This window comes from Cetorhinus maximus, chromosome 3, assembly GCF_964194155.1.
Source record: "Cetorhinus maximus chromosome 3, sCetMax3.hap1.1, whole genome shotgun sequence".
NCBI lineage: Eukaryota > Metazoa > Chordata > Chondrichthyes > Lamniformes > Cetorhinidae > Cetorhinus > Cetorhinus maximus.
In genome coordinates this window covers 31,464,722-31,482,173 of record NC_135881.1, presented here as the reverse complement: position 1 = coordinate 31,482,173, position 17,452 = coordinate 31,464,722, and the positions used below count along the sequence as shown (strand labels likewise).

The 17,452-nt window shown below is 45.1% G+C and overlaps 1 protein-coding gene across 2 annotated transcripts in view; it reads right to left on the bottom strand.

Annotated features, from left to right (window-relative positions):
* The window catches only part of LOC144672718 (uncharacterized), a 145,878-nt gene that overhangs the window by 24,426 nt on the left and 104,000 nt on the right, over positions 1-17,452 (bottom strand). For both annotated transcript variants that reach the window (XM_078534673.1, XM_078534664.1), the window contains one exon: positions 3,072-3,143. In XM_078534673.1, the coding sequence (XP_078390799.1) occupies positions 3,072-3,143 (72 nt within the window). The remainder of the gene's footprint in view (positions 1-3,071; positions 3,144-17,452) is intronic.

The following is a 17,452-nucleotide window of genomic DNA, read 5'->3' as shown; positions in this document are numbered from 1 at the left end:
GGTGGGGATGGAGGAGGGAGTTCAAGATCTAAAGTTGTTGAATTCAATATTCAGTCCAAAAGGCTGTAAAGTGCCTAGTCAGAAGATGAGGTGCTGTTCCTCCAGTTTGCGTTGGGCTTCACTGGAACAATGCAGCAAGCCAAGGACAGACATGTGGGCAAGAGAGCAGGGTGGAGTATTAAAATGGCAAGCGACAGGGAGGTTTGGGTCTTTCTACAGGTCTCCTATGGGTCTTTCCCGGTCTCCTCTACATTGGAGAGACCAAACGCAAATTGAGTGACCGCTTTGCAGAACACCTGTGATCTGTCCACAAGAAAGACCCAAACCTCCCTGTCGCTTGCCATTTTAACACTCCACCCTGCTCTCTTGCCCACATGTCTGTCCTTGGCTTGCTGCATTGTTCCAGTGAAGCCCAACGCAAACTGGAGGAACAGCACCTCATCTTCCGACTAGGCACTTTACAGCCTTCCGGGCTGAATATTGAATTCAACAACTTTAGATCTTGAACTCCCTCCTCCATCCCCACCCCCTTTCCGTTTCTTCTCCCTTCCTTTTGTTTTTTCCAATAATTTATATAGATTTTTCTTTTCCCACCTATTTCCATTATTTTTAAATCTATACCTTTTATGCCCTGTTAGTCTTTCCACTCCACCCCCACTAGAGCTGTACCTTGTGTGTCCTGCCATCCATTCTTAATTGGCACATTCGTTTAGATAATATCACCACCTTCAACACCTCTTTGTTCTTTTGTCTGTGACATCTTTTGATTATCTGCTCCTATCACTGCTTGCTTGTCCCTACAACCACACCACCCACCCTTCTCTCTCTCCACCCCCCCCCCACCCCCCCACCCACCCCACCCCACCTTAAACCAGCTTATATTTCACCCCTCTCCTAATATTACTCAGTTCTGTTGAAGGGTCATGAGGACTCGAAACGTCAACTTTTTTCTTCTCTGCTGATGCTGCCAGACCTGCTGAGTTTTTCCAGGTAATTCTGTTTTTGTTTTGCCTTTGGTATGATGTCTGTCAACGCAACATGACTAAAATTAGTGAATGTGTGAATCTGGCATTGATCTTTCCATCACAATGGGTCATTTTAATTTTAAAGTGAAGTGGCACATGCACATACTACTAAATGCAGAAACCTGTTTCCATCCCCTCCTGAAAAAAAGTTTACTAGTGCCAGACACTAAAGAATAGCATTGTAAATCTACCTCATTCCTCTTTTTGCAATTCACTATGGAGATAATTAAGTTCTTTTCAAGCATTGATTGTTGTTTGGCAGTTTTCCTATTCCAACATAAAATGCTAATGGGTAGGATTTTGTGTAAGTTGAGATAGGAAAGATTAAATGGTAGATCAACCTGACCACACCATTCATCACTGGTTCCATTGCAGAATTGGCAAAGTTTTTAAAACACGTGAGCATAATTTTGAGTTCAGTGATAATATAAAATGGACAATAATAATTAAGCCATCTGTTATATCTCTCCCCATTTTTACTTCCACTGACTTCAATAGTGAGATGTTAATGGGCAGCTGAATCGACATTGGTGATGGAGTAAAATGGGAAAAGTAAAAATTATCCTCCTACTTTCTTCTCAGAGAGTTGCTCTTCAACTAACTCAAAATAATTTACATTTCAATAATAAAAGCAAAAATGGCAAAATGTCACTCAAGTAAATTGAAAAAATCTCAATAATCAATTAGAAAGGATCTCAATAACACTTTGAGGTAGAGAAATAAAATAACTGATAATGGAGGACAACACTGTGGGGTAGGTCACATCTCCAAACATGGAGAGCTCACGTATGGAGGCATTTTTACAGATTTATACTTACTTACTTATACACATAGTTGGGGCTAAATAGATATGTCCAACTAGCTTAAAGAATATTTTTTAGGAGTCAAAAATGTCCCTACTTATCCTAAGTCACGCTGGTGTGTGGTTATTGAGTGCTAGAGTTATTAGCCATTATTCCTATGTGAGCATTTATAGTGAGTATCAGCAGACAATTCCAACCTTGGGAAATATCATGCTTGAAATCTATTCAGCCCTCACCAGACTCCCATATTTTTTACCAGTGGTAAAATCTTGATAACGAATAGCAGAGATTTTGGTTGATTTTGTATTTCAAGTCCAGGAAGGTTGAGGCTAGCTGTATCCTCTTCTACTTCTGTCTCAAACATGATCAGCTAACTCAGCCTAGGCCAATGATCAAACATGGGAAATTTCTGCTCTATGGGCAGAATATTCTGCTCGCCAGGCTGGCGCGTGCCCAACCCGAACGAGTGTAAAATGACGTTGCACGATATTTCGGTCGGCAGTCACGCGCAGGAGACGCCAGCACATCGGCCGACAATTAACAGGCCTATTAAGGCCATTAAAGTAATAATTAAACGAAATTTTTCGCTGCCCATCCAACCTTACGGTTGGCGGGCGGGCCAATCAACCTTAAGGCCAAGCGGCCTTTGGATCTTTTAGGAAACCTCATCCACGGGTGGGATGGGGTCTCCAGCAGCAAAGTAAAAATTTTTAAATTTCATTCATAACATGCCCCTGCTCATGTGATAGAGTAACATTGCTTAAGTTTTTAATTTTTAATTTTAAAAATCTTCAGCGCCCTAAGGCAGCTCTGTGCCTCAGGGAGCTTTTACTGCGTGCACGCAAGCATGCACGAACTTCAGTGCTCGCGCTCCTCCTGCCCCCCATGGCAGCACTGAGCGCTGCAGTGGTCACAGCCCGATCGCGGGCAGCAGTCGGACTTCCCGACCGCTCTCGGGCCCCGCCGCCAAGCCCGCCCACCCACCGGAAAATCCCAGCCTATATGTTTCAGTACCACAGCATTGAGTACCAATGCATTTATCTCCTGAACCACAGAAGAACTTTACATTTAAATATTCAAGACAATAATTTAATACCTGAAATTATCAGTTAACAGGGTAGTAGTGAATTAAAAAAGTATAAAAGCTTTTAAAAAGTAATTCAAATACATATGTAGAAATGCAGATATTTTTAAAGTTAACATCTGATTTTAATTTTAGTAATAACATCAGAAAAATACTTACAAGTAGATTATTGAAGACAGACGATCAAAAGCTCCTCTACCTATTAGGCTTAAATAATTGTCACTTATATTCCTAAAAAAGAACATAAATTGCAAAATATTTCAAAAGATTCTATCTTCGTGTAATACATTCTCCCCATTCAAGAGTTATATAGCACTTTCTTTAAAAATATATTTACTTAAAAATAATCTATTAAAGGTATGGATTTAATATAAATGAAGTTTTTTTAAATGGGTTAAAATGACTACTCAGTTCATACCACCTATATGCATTTCAATTTTGTAGTTTTGCATTGAATTCTACACCATCTTGGTCTCTGGCATATGTCACTTACAAATTTGGAATCCTGCTCTGACAGTTAAATTTTGCAAATTTGCAAACTGCAAATGTGTTCTAGGTAAGACTGAAGGAAAAACATCAGGGAAGAACAAAAACAGTGTAAACTCAGGGTGAGGGGAACTCAAGGAGTACCTCCATGAATTCTGGCGGGGGGGAAATTGTATGAGTGTTGGTGTGAACTGAGAAACTTAAGGAAGAAGACAGCCAGAATACGAATGGGAATGGAGATAATTCCAGTGTTCAAAAGGAAAAGAAGGAGAAGATGTCAGCATTAACAGGATGGGAAGGAAAGAAAGATAATGTGAGCTGGCTGGAAGGGGGGGTGGGGGGCACACAGTGGGATGTCCCTTTCACCCATCACCCCTTGCTTGCCGATCTACATTGGCTCCCAGTCCACCAATGTCGCAATTTTAAAATTCTCATCTTCCTGTTCTAATTCATCTATGGCCTCAGCCCACCCTTATTCTGTAACCTCCTACAACCCTTCCTCCAAAGCTGTCCTCTTGTGCATTCCCCACTTCTATCACTACACTACTGGTGGTCATTACAGATGACAATCCTCCAGGATTTGCCTGGAGTCTCCCGGGATTGAAAATCAATCTCCAGGACACTGGTGTCTGCAACCCTGGAGAAAAGTCATAGGAACATTAAAAAAGATAGTTTTTACAAACATTTTTAAACATTTCTCTTTACCATGTATAGAAATATTGAAAATGAGAAAAAAGGCTGTTTGTCCAATTGGGTAATGAGTCTTTTTGCTTTCCAATTGGCATAGGAAGGCAATGCATCATTAGGATGGATGTATTGACTGACTAATGGCTGGAATGGGGGAAAGTCATGTGATGAAACCTCCAGGAATCAGAGTTGGCAATCCTAGCAGTCATGCCTTCAGCTTTTTAGGCCCTAAGCTCTGGAATTCTGTCCCCAGACCTTTTTGCCTCTCCATTCAGCTCGCTGAGCCTGCTCCGCCATTCAAATTGATCATGGCTGATCATCTACCTCAATGCCACTTTCCCACACTATGTCCACATCCATTGATGACATTGATCTCCAGAAATCTATCGAGTTCTGTCTTGAACATGCTCAATGATTGGGCTTCTATGCCCCTCTGGGGTAGAGAATTCTGAAGATTCACCACCCTCTCAGTGAAGAAATTCCTCCTCATCTCAATCTTAAATAGCCTACCCCTTATCCTGAGATTATGTCCCCTGGTTTCAGACTCACCAGCCAGGGGAAGCATCTTATCTACATCTACCCTGTCACGCCCTATAAGAATTTTGTAAGTTTCCATGAGGTCACCCCTCATTCTTCAAAACTCTGGGCAATGCAGACCCAGTCTCCTCAATCTCTCCTCATAAGACAATCCCGACATCCCAGGGATTAATATGGTGAATCTCCGTTGCACTCCCTCTATGGCAAGTATATGCCTCCTTAGATAAGGGGATAAAAACTGTGCCCAATACTCCAGGTGAGGTCTTACCAAGGCTCTATATAACAGCAGCAAGACATTCTTATTCTTGTACTCAAATTCCTTCGCAATGAAGGACAACATGCCATTTGACTTCCTAATTGCTTCCTGCATCTACATGCTAGCTTGAGGGAAATGGCGAGGAGGGAGTCAGGGAATGGAAGGTTCGGTAGTATGGATTGGGGAGGCCACAACTATGAGGGTTAGGAGGGGGGAAGAGGCCTTAATTCTGTAGGTTGGGGATTGGGAGAGGCCTTAATTCTGTGGGTTGAAAAGGGGGAGAGGCCTTAATTCTGTGGGTTGGGGGTGGGGAGAGGCCTTAACTCATAGGTCAGGGATGGGGAGGATCTGCAACGGCCAGAATGATCAGGGACCGAGAGGTTCGGGAAGCAGGATACATGGCGAGCAGGAGGTACTCTAAGTAGAAAGTTACTTTTTGATATTTTTAAATTTATTTTAAAAGGTTTTTCATTCACCAATCTAGGACATTAGCAATGTAAGATATTGCAATTTAGTGGGTATAAATGTTTTAATTTTTTTTTCTGATAAGGAAGGTCCTACAGAAGCTTACTACATTTTTAACATTGATTTCTATGGGAACCAATGTTTCACTTAAAGTTGTTTCACTTAAAGTCATGATTCTCAGGAACATAACAACGACTTTAAGTGAGGACTTAACTGTAGTCCACTCCCACTTGGTCTCTTTTGTTAGATTGCATAGGGGAACAGATAATGTAGTGAAGTCAGGAATGAAGCAACTACAGTACATAATGAGTCCTAGCAGACTCCATACTTCTTGCACGTTTCTGGGATCCTCAGCATTTGCAATTGCTTCAACTTTCCATGGATCAGGTGATACTCCTTCATTACTGAGCACATGACTGAAGAATTTGATTCTGCTTTCATTGACCAAGCACTTGCCTTTGTTCAAGTTGAGGTTACGTTCTCTAAGATGTTGTACGCGTGCATGCAGATGTGTCTCAAGTTCACCTTCAGTGCGACCATAAATTAGAATATCATCAATGATGTTCAATATGCATTCAAGTATTTGGAGTACAGGCTGAAGCATGTGCTGAAATACCTCAGCTGCCAAATTTACTCCAAAGTTGAGTCTCTTGTATCGAAAAAGTCCGATGTGAGTGCAGAGTACTGTAAGATACCTCGATAAGGTACACATCAAAGGTTACTACACAAGGTAAGAGCACATGGTGTAGGGGGTAACATGTTAGCATGCATAAAGGATTGGTCGGCTAACAGAAAGCAGAGAGTAGGGATAAATGGGTCTTTTTCAGATTGCCAAGCTGTAACTAGTAGAGTGCCACAAGGATCAGTGCTGGGTCCTCAACTCTTTTCAATCTATATCAGTGATTTGGATGAAGGGATTGAATGTATAGTAGCTAAATTTCCCAATGACATCAAGATAGGTAGGAAAGTAAGTTGTCAAGAGGAGGTAGAGAGTCTGCAAAGGGATATAGACAGGGTTAAGTGAGTGGGCAAAAAATTGGCAGATGGAGTATAACCTGGCTAAATATGAACTTGTTCACTTTGGCAGGAAGAATAGATAAGTAGTATACTATTTAAATGGAGGAAGATTGCAGAATTCAGTGGTACAGAGGTATCTAGGTGTCCTGGTACATGAATCACATAGGGCAGAATCTTCTGCCTGTCGGGCGGGCCGCTCCCGGAAGCACTCAGCACTACCTGTGCAGGTGGGGGGAGGAAGGAGAGTCGGGGCCTGCGCATGTGCGTGAAAGAGCGCAGAAATCTCCCTGAGGCACGGAGCTGCCTTCGGGAGATTGAGTTCAGTTTTCAAGTTTAAAATAAAGAAAGTTAAAATTCATTTACACCTGTTCCCCCATGTGACAGTGTCATTTTTATGAACATGGGACATGTTTATGAAATGTTTAAAAAATATTTATTAATTTAATAAAACTTTCATGAAACCTCATCCTACCTGTGGATGAGGTTTCATGAAAAACACGAAGGCCGATTGGGCTCTTTGCCTACCTGCCAACCTTAAGGTTGGACGGGCAGCCCTGTCAAGTACCTAAATTGGTTGATTAATGGCCTTAACGGGCCTTTGACAATTTGGCGGGTGTGCAGCCACCTCCGGCACGCGTCCGCCGAACAAAAGGTCAGAATGATGCATGATGACGTTGGGACACACACCCGACATCACCACGCGTCATTTTACACTTCGGTGTATGGGGCCCGCCCCACAAGCTGACAGGAAAATTCTCCCCATAAAGTTAATATGCAGGTACAGCAAGTGATTAAGAAGGCAAATGGAATGTTGTGTTTATTGCAAAAGGAATGGAATATAAAGTTAGGGAAATTTTTACTACAGCTGTACAGGGCCTTGGTGAGACCACACCTGGCAGTACTGTGTGCAGTTTTGGTCTCCTTATTTAAAAAGAGATATAATTATGTTAGAAGCAGTTCAGAGAAGGTTCACTATACTCATTCCTGGGATGAAGGGTTGTCTTATGAAGAAGGGTTGAACAGGTTAGGCCTAAACCCATTGGAGTTTAGAAGAATGAGAGGTGATCTTGTTGAGACATAAGATCCTGAGATTTGACAGGCTGGATACCAGGAGGATGTTTCCTCTTGCCGGGAGACTAAAACTAGGGGACGTAATTTAAAAATGAGATATCTCCCTTTTAAGACAGAGATGAAGAGAATTTTTTTCTCCCAAAGGGACGTTGGTGTGTGGAATTCTCTTCCCCAGAAAGTAGTGGAGGCTAGCTGGGTTAGACAGATTTTTGTTAGGCAAGGGAGTCAAAGGTTATGGGGAGCAGCCAGAAAAGTAGAGCTGAGACCACAGCCAGATCAGCCATAATCTTATTTAATGGTAGAGTGGGCTTGAAGGGCCAAATGGCATACTCCAGCTCCTATGTTTTCATGTTCTTATAATTCTAAAAGGACACCCAGGTCCCTTCAGACACCTGCACTTCCCAACCACCCATCATTTAAGAAATACTCTGCCTTCTTGATTCTTCTGCCAAAGTGAATAACTTCACACTTATTCACGTTATATTCCATCTGCCATATTCTAGCCCATTCACTTAGCCTGTCCAAGTCCTCTTGAAGCCTCCTTGCATCCTCCTCACAACTTATTTTCCCACCTAGTTTGTTGTCATCAGCAAATTTGGAAATATTACAATTGGTCCCCAAATCCAAATCATCATGCTTGTTACAGTCATTCAAGTTTCTTATGCTTGGACTTCAAATTGCCCATTTCCATCAGTAAATATATGAATATCCTTTACAATCCAGACATGTGTAGTCAGGGTCGATAATGGAAGGAATCTTACCCCACATGGTCCTTATGAGTCTCATGTCACTGGCATCAGCCAAAATATAATTGTAGATTTTGTTACATTGCTCATGATATGCAGATTTAATTTGTTCATAATCATAAAGCACTCCACAGCATTTCTGGTGGAGGGCTTGATGCACATAAATTTGATGGAATTGTTGGGAGCTTAATTACAGTAGAATGTTGAAATGGATATGATGTAGTTTAAACATGCATAAAATTTCCTGCTGGTTTTGCCAGATGTGTATTAATGCAGTGCAGTTTGCAGGTCATATTCCCCCTCCCATGATTTCTCAACACCCCTGCTCCTCTTTATTTTTTCTAAGCTTTCTTTCAGTTTCACACTCTGGCTAAAGACTACCCTCAAAGCATTAACCTCTTTTTTCCCTTCACAGATGTTGACTGACCTGTTATGTTTTTGCACATTTTTCTGCTTCAGTTTCAGATTTCAGTATTTGCAGTTTTAAAAAAAAATCAGGTTACTGGGTCAGCTGATTTAAATATTTGACAGATTGCACTGGCTCCATCACATTTCTGTCTGACAATGAGACAAATAGCTTGTAAACATTAAATGAGGAGCATATGAGAAATAAGAGAGATTCTGAAAACAGTTTTCCTGTAATGGTAATTAGTAATCCCCATCGCAACTATGGGATTCATGGATTTCCAAGACTGAAATGTTGGGACACAAATAGGATGAAAACCCCTTACTGAATCTTTCAATTTTCAGCGTTGGATACTTCTCTTGTGATCTGAGTCAAAGAACAACCTGAGCAAGCCCTCGCCTCTCGAAAACCAGAATTATGACTTCACCTGCACAAGATCTGGTAATGGAATGTTGCCCAGGGACAAAAATTAATAGACACAGAGAGGTTGAGTTAATTAGGGTTAGCTAGCATGGATTTGTAAACAGCAGATTGTGTTTGATTATCCTAATACCGTAGGACAGAGAATAAATCAGGAGATAATGAGGACATGTAAAAAAGGCAGTACATCAATCATGGGTGACTTTAATATTCATGTAGATTGGGAAAATCTAATCGGCAGAGGCAGCCACGAGCAAGAATTCATAGAGTGTATTTGGGACAGTTTCCTAGAATAATATGTTGTGGATCTAACCAGGGATCAGGCCATTTATGGATCTGGTAATGCGTAATGAGGTAGGTTTAATAAATGATCTCAGAGTAAAAGATCCCATAGGAAACAGTGACCATAACATGGTTGAATTTAGCATTCAGTTTGAGAGTGAGAAACTTGGGTCAGAAACAACTATGCTAAACTTAAATAAGGGTAATTACAAAGGAATGAGGGCAGAGTTGGCTGGAGTGGACTGGGAAAGGAGCTTAGCAGAAAAGACGGTTGATGAACAATGACAGACGTTTAATAGTTCGTGACTCACAACAAAGATATATCCCAGTGAGGAAGAAGTATTCTAGGAAGAAACCAACCATGGTTAACTAAGAAAGTTAGGGAGTGCATAAAATTGAAAGAAAAAACATACAATGTGGCAAAGATTAGTGGTAAGCCAGAGGATTGGGAAAGTTTTAAAAACCAACAAAAGATGACCAAGAAAGTAATAAAGAGGGAGAAAATAATCTTTGAGGGTAAACTAGAAAGTAATATAAAAATGGACAGTAAGAGCTTTTTAAAATATATAAATAGGAAGAAAGAGGCCAAAGTTAACATAGGCCCCTTAGAGAATGAGGCTGGGGAAATAATACTGGGGAACCAGGAAATGGCAGAGGAGTTAAATAAATACTTTGCATCAATCTTCGCGGTAGAAGACACTAATAGCATTGCAAAAATAAATAATCAAGGGGTAAGACGGGGGAGGAAATAAGTACAATAACTATCACTAGAGAAACTAATGGGACTAAAGGCCAATACATCCCCTGGACCTGATGGGTTGCATTCTAGGATATTAAAGGAAGTAGCTACAGAGATAGTAGATGTACTGGTAGTAATCTTCCAAGAATCCTTAGATTCTGAAAAAGTTCCAGAGGATTGGAAAACTGCTAATGTAACACCCATTTTCAAAAAGGGAGGGAGACAAAAAACAGGTAACTATAGGCCTGTTAGCTTAACATCCATTATTGTGAAAATGTTAAGAGTCTATTATAAAGGATTTAATAGCAAAGCATTTAGAAATGCATTATAGTCAAACAGAGTCAGTATGGCTTAATGAAGGGGAAATCATGCCTGACAAATTTGTTACAATTCTTTGAGGAGGTAACAAGCAGGATAGACAAAGGGGAACCAGTAGATGTAATATATTTAGATTTCCAAAAGGTGTTTGATAAGGTACCACACATAAGGCTACTTAATAAGATTAGAGACCACGGTTTTGGGGGTGGTATATTAGCATGAATAGAGGATTGGCTAACTAATAAGAGACAGAGAATTGGGATAAGGGGAGCATTTTCAGGATGGCAACCTGTAACTAGTAGAGTGCCACAGGGATCAGTGCTGGGGCCACAATTATATACAATATATATTAATGACTAGGATGAGGGAAATGAATGCCAAGTTTGTGGATGACACAAAAATAGGTGGGAAGGCAAGTGGTCTGGATGACACAAAGAGTCTACAGAGGGATATAGACAGGTCGAGTGGGCAAAATCTTGGCAGATGGAATATAATGTGGGAAAATGTGAGGTTATGCACTTTGGCAGGAAGAATAGACGAGCTGAATATTATTTAAATGGAGAAAGACTGCAGAAAGCTGCAACACAGAGGGATTTGGGGGTCCTCGTGCATGAATCCCAAAAAGCTAGCATACAAGTTCAGCAGGTAACAGGGAAGGCAATTGGAATGTTGACCTTTATTTCAAAGGGAATGGAGTATAAAAATGGGGAGGTCTTGCTAAAACTATAATTAGACCACACCTAGAATACTGTGAACAGTTTTGGTCCCCTTATCTAAGGAGAGATATACTGGAATTGGACGCAGTCCAGAGGAAGTTCACTAGGTTGATGCCGGGTATGGAGGTATTTTCTTATGAGGAGAGTTTGAGTAGGTTGGGCCTGTACTCATTGGAATTCAGAAGAATGAGGGGCAACCTTATTGAAACATATAAGATTCTTAGGGGGCTTGACAGGGTAGATGCTGAGAGGCTGAGTGGAATTTTCCCAAATTTTCACTAAGTGCGGTAGCGGGCTGGTAAAACAGCATGCTGCCCACCGACGGCAATGGTGGATTTTCACACCGTATTGTCCCGAGCCCGCCTATTATTTATGCACTCACGGGAAACATGCAGTTGCATCACGCCGGGCATCATGTTTAAAGGTCAGCCGCCAGCACAGCGCTCATTGTTTCCAGCTCACCACTGCTGCCCGGGAGCTATGGCCCTCAAAGGCAAGGAGACTGCAGCTCCCCGGTTTAATGACGGGTCCCTTGAGCGACTGCTGGATGCCATGGAGGACCGCCCGGATGTCCTGTACCCCATCTCTGGCCAGAGGATGGATAGCAACATGACCAATTTAGTTTGGGAGGTAGTGGCAGCTCCACCGCCCTTCAGAAGAGGACAGACACCGAGGATGAATGATCTCCTCTGTTCCACCAGAGTAAGTCACTCTTTTCATCACTCTCAACGCACACACTCACAAACCCAGTACACATCCACAGGGCCCTCACTCACTGCCAGTTCAAGGGACATCACCATTCACTCTCTCACACTCACCGTCATTGTCCTCATCCAGTCCATGGGACCACTCACCACCCGCACAGGCCAGACACACTTATCAACTGGCCCGGCAGGCATCCTGCTTACATTTTCTCCATCTCTATCCATGCAGGACAAGCTGGCACACAACGAGAGAGAGAGAGGTCGCAGACCAGTGGCAGTATGCCCGAAATCAAGGTCCTCACAGACTTTGAAAACAGAGCCATCCAGCTGGCTGGCGAGGATCTGGACCGGCCCTGTGCTGACGGTGAGGTTGGCGCTGCTCCACCATGTGAGGATCCAGCAGTGCAACATCCATCAGACAACGATGCTCTGAGTGATGTGTCCCCTTTCACAGGCCACTTCCATGCACTAATTATCTCTCCTTGCTTTCATAGGCACATCTGCCAAACAACCAACAGAGTCCATGGCCCAGGGCCTCCAATCTAGTCCCGAAGGAACCTCTGAAGAGGAATCTGGAGGCACGCTCTCTGAAGTCCCGCCACAGCGCTCACCCACACCCTCCACCAGCACAGAGACACACACCATGGTGGGACCTAGCTTTAGAGTAGCCCCAGGATCACAATCTGGTGAGCACATCGCACTGTCTGATCCACTGCAGGCAACGGCAGGGACTTCCCAGGTGTCTGGCACTCGAAGGACTTCTGGAGGCCATAAATTTGCTGAGACCAAGTTAGATGACCAGCCTCTGGACTCAGTCATGTCACAGTTGCTGGAGCTGCAAAGGCAAGCTCGGGAACAACAGGAAGGGATGTCCACTACACTCCTCAGATTGCAAGGCACGATGGAGGAGTCCATCCGCATTCAGTCTGAGGTGATAGCGCCGGCATGTCAACACACCAAGGTCAACACTGGTAGGATGGTGGCCGCCATGGAGACCTTGGTCCAGGACTTGGCTCCTGCACTGCTGCACGGGCTCAACTCCATCGCTGATGCTTCCAACAGTCTGAACACGAGAGGGGTGCCGGGCAGCTCGATCTCACTCCAGCTACCCCTGCTCCTCACAGAGTCAGCTTGGGGCCCCCGGGGACTCATAGGGAGGAGGATCCACAGGTGCTCACTCCGGGGACCCATCCATCCAGGTGACTCCAAGAGTGTCCGGTCCATCCAGCTCCCTTCTTCCTGTGACCTCAGCAGGTCTAGCTCCACAGGCCAAGGAGGGTGCCACTGCCACACAGCAGGACCCTGAAAGCAGGCCAGGGCCCTCCAAGTCTCAGCCCTCCAGAGGACACCTGCCAAAGTCATCACAGATAGGCCGTCGCAGTCAGCAGGCTGCCTCCACCTCCGCTGTGGATGTCTGGGGAGCACCAAGGCGTAGCGGCAGGGTTAGGAAATTTAAGAAGAATTAGTTGCACAGCCTGGGCAAGGGTGTTAATCACTTGTACGTACTGTCCACTATTGTCAATAAACTCCCAAGAATGTCACCCTGCCTATGGCTCCTTGTTCTGATGAGCAGTGTTCTTGTCACTCAGATGTGAAACCCTTCTGCACAAAATAAAAGCAGCTGTCTCAGTCCAGGGCCTCTTCCCTGTGCTCTGTGCAGCCTTCAGACCAAAGTGATGGTCTGGCCTCACACTCCCTGGAGACATTACTGATGCCTGCACCTCAGCGGTGCTTGTCAATGCTGCCAGAATGTAGTGGGCAGGCGCCACAGAGTTCTCTCTTTCTCTTGGTGTGCTCTCAGCACCTTTAAGGAGGGGCTGACTCCCATCTCTTCAGCATCTGTGACCACTAATGTGCTCCAGCTCCTCAAGGGCTCAGGTGCTGTAGGCAGACAAAGCATCGATGTTTCCCAAGTTTCATGGCTGTGTCTCTACGGTATGACCCTGATCACGGAGCACAAACGAGCTGTCCTCAGCCAGACAGAAGTCAGACATTCTCAGAGGCTGTGTGAAGTTTTATGGAGTGTCCTCAATGTAAGTCGCCATCGTCCTCCTGCAATCGAGTGACTATTAGGGCCTCCACCGCCTCTCTATGACAGGAGCATTCTTACAGAGGATATTCATGCTGCCGTAAGCCAGACTGGAGTCAAACGTTCACAAATGCGATGTGAGGAACTATGGGGTCATCTCACTACATGTTCATCATTCTCCACAAATCTAGCAGCTATGAAGGCCTCCCAAGCGAGCCTGCCTTGTCTAGACAGTGCGAGGACCTCACCCTCATCATCGTCAACTCTGAGGACTCAGTCTCATCCCCGTCGGCATCCTCTTTATCAGAGGAGACGTGCAGCTCCTCCACCTCCTCCTCAGCCAGCTCGTCTCCCAGTTAGAGTGCCAGGTTGTAAAGGGCGCAACAAATGACGATGATGCGTGCCACCCTCTGTGGACTGTACTGCAGGGGTCCACCAGGTTCGTCCAGGCAACAGAACCTTATCTTCATGGTCTCCTCCACCAAGGTGCGAGCTGCAGCATGAGCCTCATTATACAGTCTCACTGCTGCTCTGAGGCCACTGCGCAGATGTCATCAGCCATGGCTTCTGCGAGTTGCCCTTGTCCCCGAGGAGCTATCCCTGCAGCTTCTGTGGACCCTGAAAGACTGCAGGGATCTGTGACCGACTGAGAATGTAGGCATTATGCACACTCCCTGGAAGCCATGCGCACACCTGCAGGATGCGTTTCTGGTGGTCGCACACCAGCTGCACATTCAGCGAATGGAAGCCCTTATGGTTGATGTAATCCACCATGTGTTGCAACAGAGATCTGAGCACCACATGAGTGCAGTCAATCGCGCTCTGCACTTGTGGAAAACCTGAGATCTGGGCGAATCCAATCACTCTTGCATCCTGGCTGTCCTGGTCCCAGGTGAAATGAACAAAGTTGTGTGCCCTCGCAAAGGTGGCATCTGTGACCTCATGGATGCATTTGTGGGTGGAGACTTGAGAGATCCCAAAGAGGTCACCTATGGTGCCCTGAAAGGAGCCACTGGCGTAGAAATTGAGCGCCGCAGTCACTTTCACAGCCACGGGCAGTGGATGCCCTCCATGTCCCCTTGGTGCCAAATTCTGCAGCAACTGGCAGATGTGAGCGACCAGTTCCCTAGGCATGCACAGTCTTCAGTGACACTGGTTCTCGATCATCTGCAGGAAAGGCAGTGTCTATAGACCCTGGGTGTTGTTAGGTGCCAGCCCGTGACGGTTCGCTGTGGCTCTTGGGCGGCGTGTGCAGAAGCTCCAGCCGCCCCTTCATCCTGAGGTTGCTGCTCCTGCCCCTGCACAGCCAGGAGCTTCAGTCGCTCTCTCCTCCATCTTCTTCACGCTCTGTAGGCAATCAGGCATACAGCTAGTTCACCAGGCTCCATGATCCTGATGTCCTCCTCCTGTAGGATGAAAGAGAGAGACACATAGTTAGCATGGGTGTACTAAGAACCTATCCTGGTTAAGTGTGACAGCCCCATAACACTTCCCGGAGAGTACTGGCCACCACTTGAATGGCCAGAGATTAGTGCACTGCATGGCTGCCCCGTTAGCTTGAAACATGGGAGAGACTGGTCCAAACCGGGATGCTGACATTGCAAGGGGCTGTGAGTGCCTCCAGCAGTGACTGCTGCTTGGTCGGCTTTAGCGAGGAGATTGTACAACGTGTGCAGTCCAACTGGTCACTAAAGTGCTCATGAAGTTGCAGTCTGTGCTGGGGGTGGGGGGAGCTCTGGAGAACTTGGTGGCACTTTGATGCCTCTGCTTGAGTGGGCAGATAAGCTAGCAGCCTAACCCCAATCATATCAATGTGGCTGTGTCTGAACTGTCTCAGTTGCAGAGGAATGGTCGCTTTCTACAGGTTTTCCAAATGCGTGACCACTTTCCTCGCCCACTCTACCCCCCACACCCCCCCACCCCCCCACCCTGAATCCTTGTGCATTATATTAAACGACAGGGCTGCTCTTGCCCCTCACCCCCTCTGCCACCTGTCACCTCAGGAGCAGGGCTGCCCTTACCCACCATTTCCCCCCCCCACAACCAGTTGCCTCAACAGCAAGGCTGTAGTTGCACCGCCCCCCCCAGATAAGTCACCTCAACAGCAAGGCTGCACGTACCCCCCCTCATTCCCTCACCCTCAAAAGTCGCCTCCGAGGCAGGGCGGCACTTGACCCCCATTCCCCATCACCCTCAAAAGTCACTTTACCCCGACCCCTCCGGCGTCCCTGAAGCCTGCAAAGCAACAGGCGACCTGGTGAGCTCTGCTACTGTGCATTCACCTCCAGTTCACCCAAAGCGCAGGCCGCTAAGTGCACGTCGCCTCTGTGCTGTTGTGAAACACGTCGGCGTGCTTTCCTGCTGACATGGACAGACGATCTAGTGGTGGTGCAGGAGCCTGGCGGGATGGCCTAATAATGATATGCTGATGTATTACAATGAGGTTCCTGACGACCGATGGCAGGAAATGCAGCCCACCGTCGGCTGGCTGACCGGACAATCGTGACATGCCTTCCCTCCATCGTGAAACCGATCGCGCCATATTGTCTGCTCACACCACCTATTATGCCCACCACCAGCGGGCATGGAAAATTCCACCCGTTGTTTCCCATTATAGGAAAGTCTAGGATCAGAGTAAGGGGTCGCCCATTTAAGAGATCGTTGAGGAATTTCTTCTCTCAGAGGGTAATGAATCTGTGGAATTCTTTACCACAGAGGGCTGTAGAGGCAGGGTCGTTAAGTATACTCAAGGCTGAGATAGACAGACTTTTAATCAGTAAGGGAATCAAGGGTTATGGGGAAAACGCAGGAAAGTGGAGTTGAGGATTATCAGATCAGTCATGATCTCATTGAATGGTGGAGCAGACTCGATGGGCCGAATGGCCTACTTCTGCTCCTACGTTTTATGGTCTTATGGTCGAATTGAATTTTTGGATGAAGTAATGGTGATGGTTGATGAAGGGAAAGCAATGGATATTGTCTAAATGGATTTAAAGAAAGTGTTTAACAAAACACCACATAAAAGGTTGGTTAACAAAATTGAGGCTCATGGTATAGGAGAGTTAATGTCAGCTTGGATTTACAAAAATGGCTTCAGGGCAGAAAACAGTGAGTTGTGATGTAAATGGTTGTTTTTCAGGCAGGAAAATGGTGCTCCCCCGATGCTAGGTGCAGAGCTTTTTTTTAGGTATATAAATAGCTTGGATGTTACAAATAGAGAGTAAAATTTTGAAATTTGCCAATGATACCAAACTTAAAGGTATGGCTGACAGTGAGAATGACTGCAACATGAGATAGATAGCAGCAGAATGGACAGACAGGCAAATAGAATTTAATACAGAGATGTGTGAGAAGATGCATTTTGACAGAAGCGAAACGAAAAAGTAATATAGGCTGAATGTAGCAATATAGATTTAACAGTTCTAAAGAATGTGTAGAAGCAGAGGGACCTGGAACTCATGTGCATCGATCTTTGAAGGTGGTAGGACATATTGAGAGAGTAGTTAGCAAAGCATAGGGAATCTTGGGCTTCATAAATAGGGATATTGAAGCAGAGAAGCTATGCTGAACCTTTATAAAGCTCTAAGTCACAACTGGAGTATTGAACGCAGTTCTGATCCCCACAATTTAGAAAGGATGTGAAGATCCTTGAGAGGGTGTA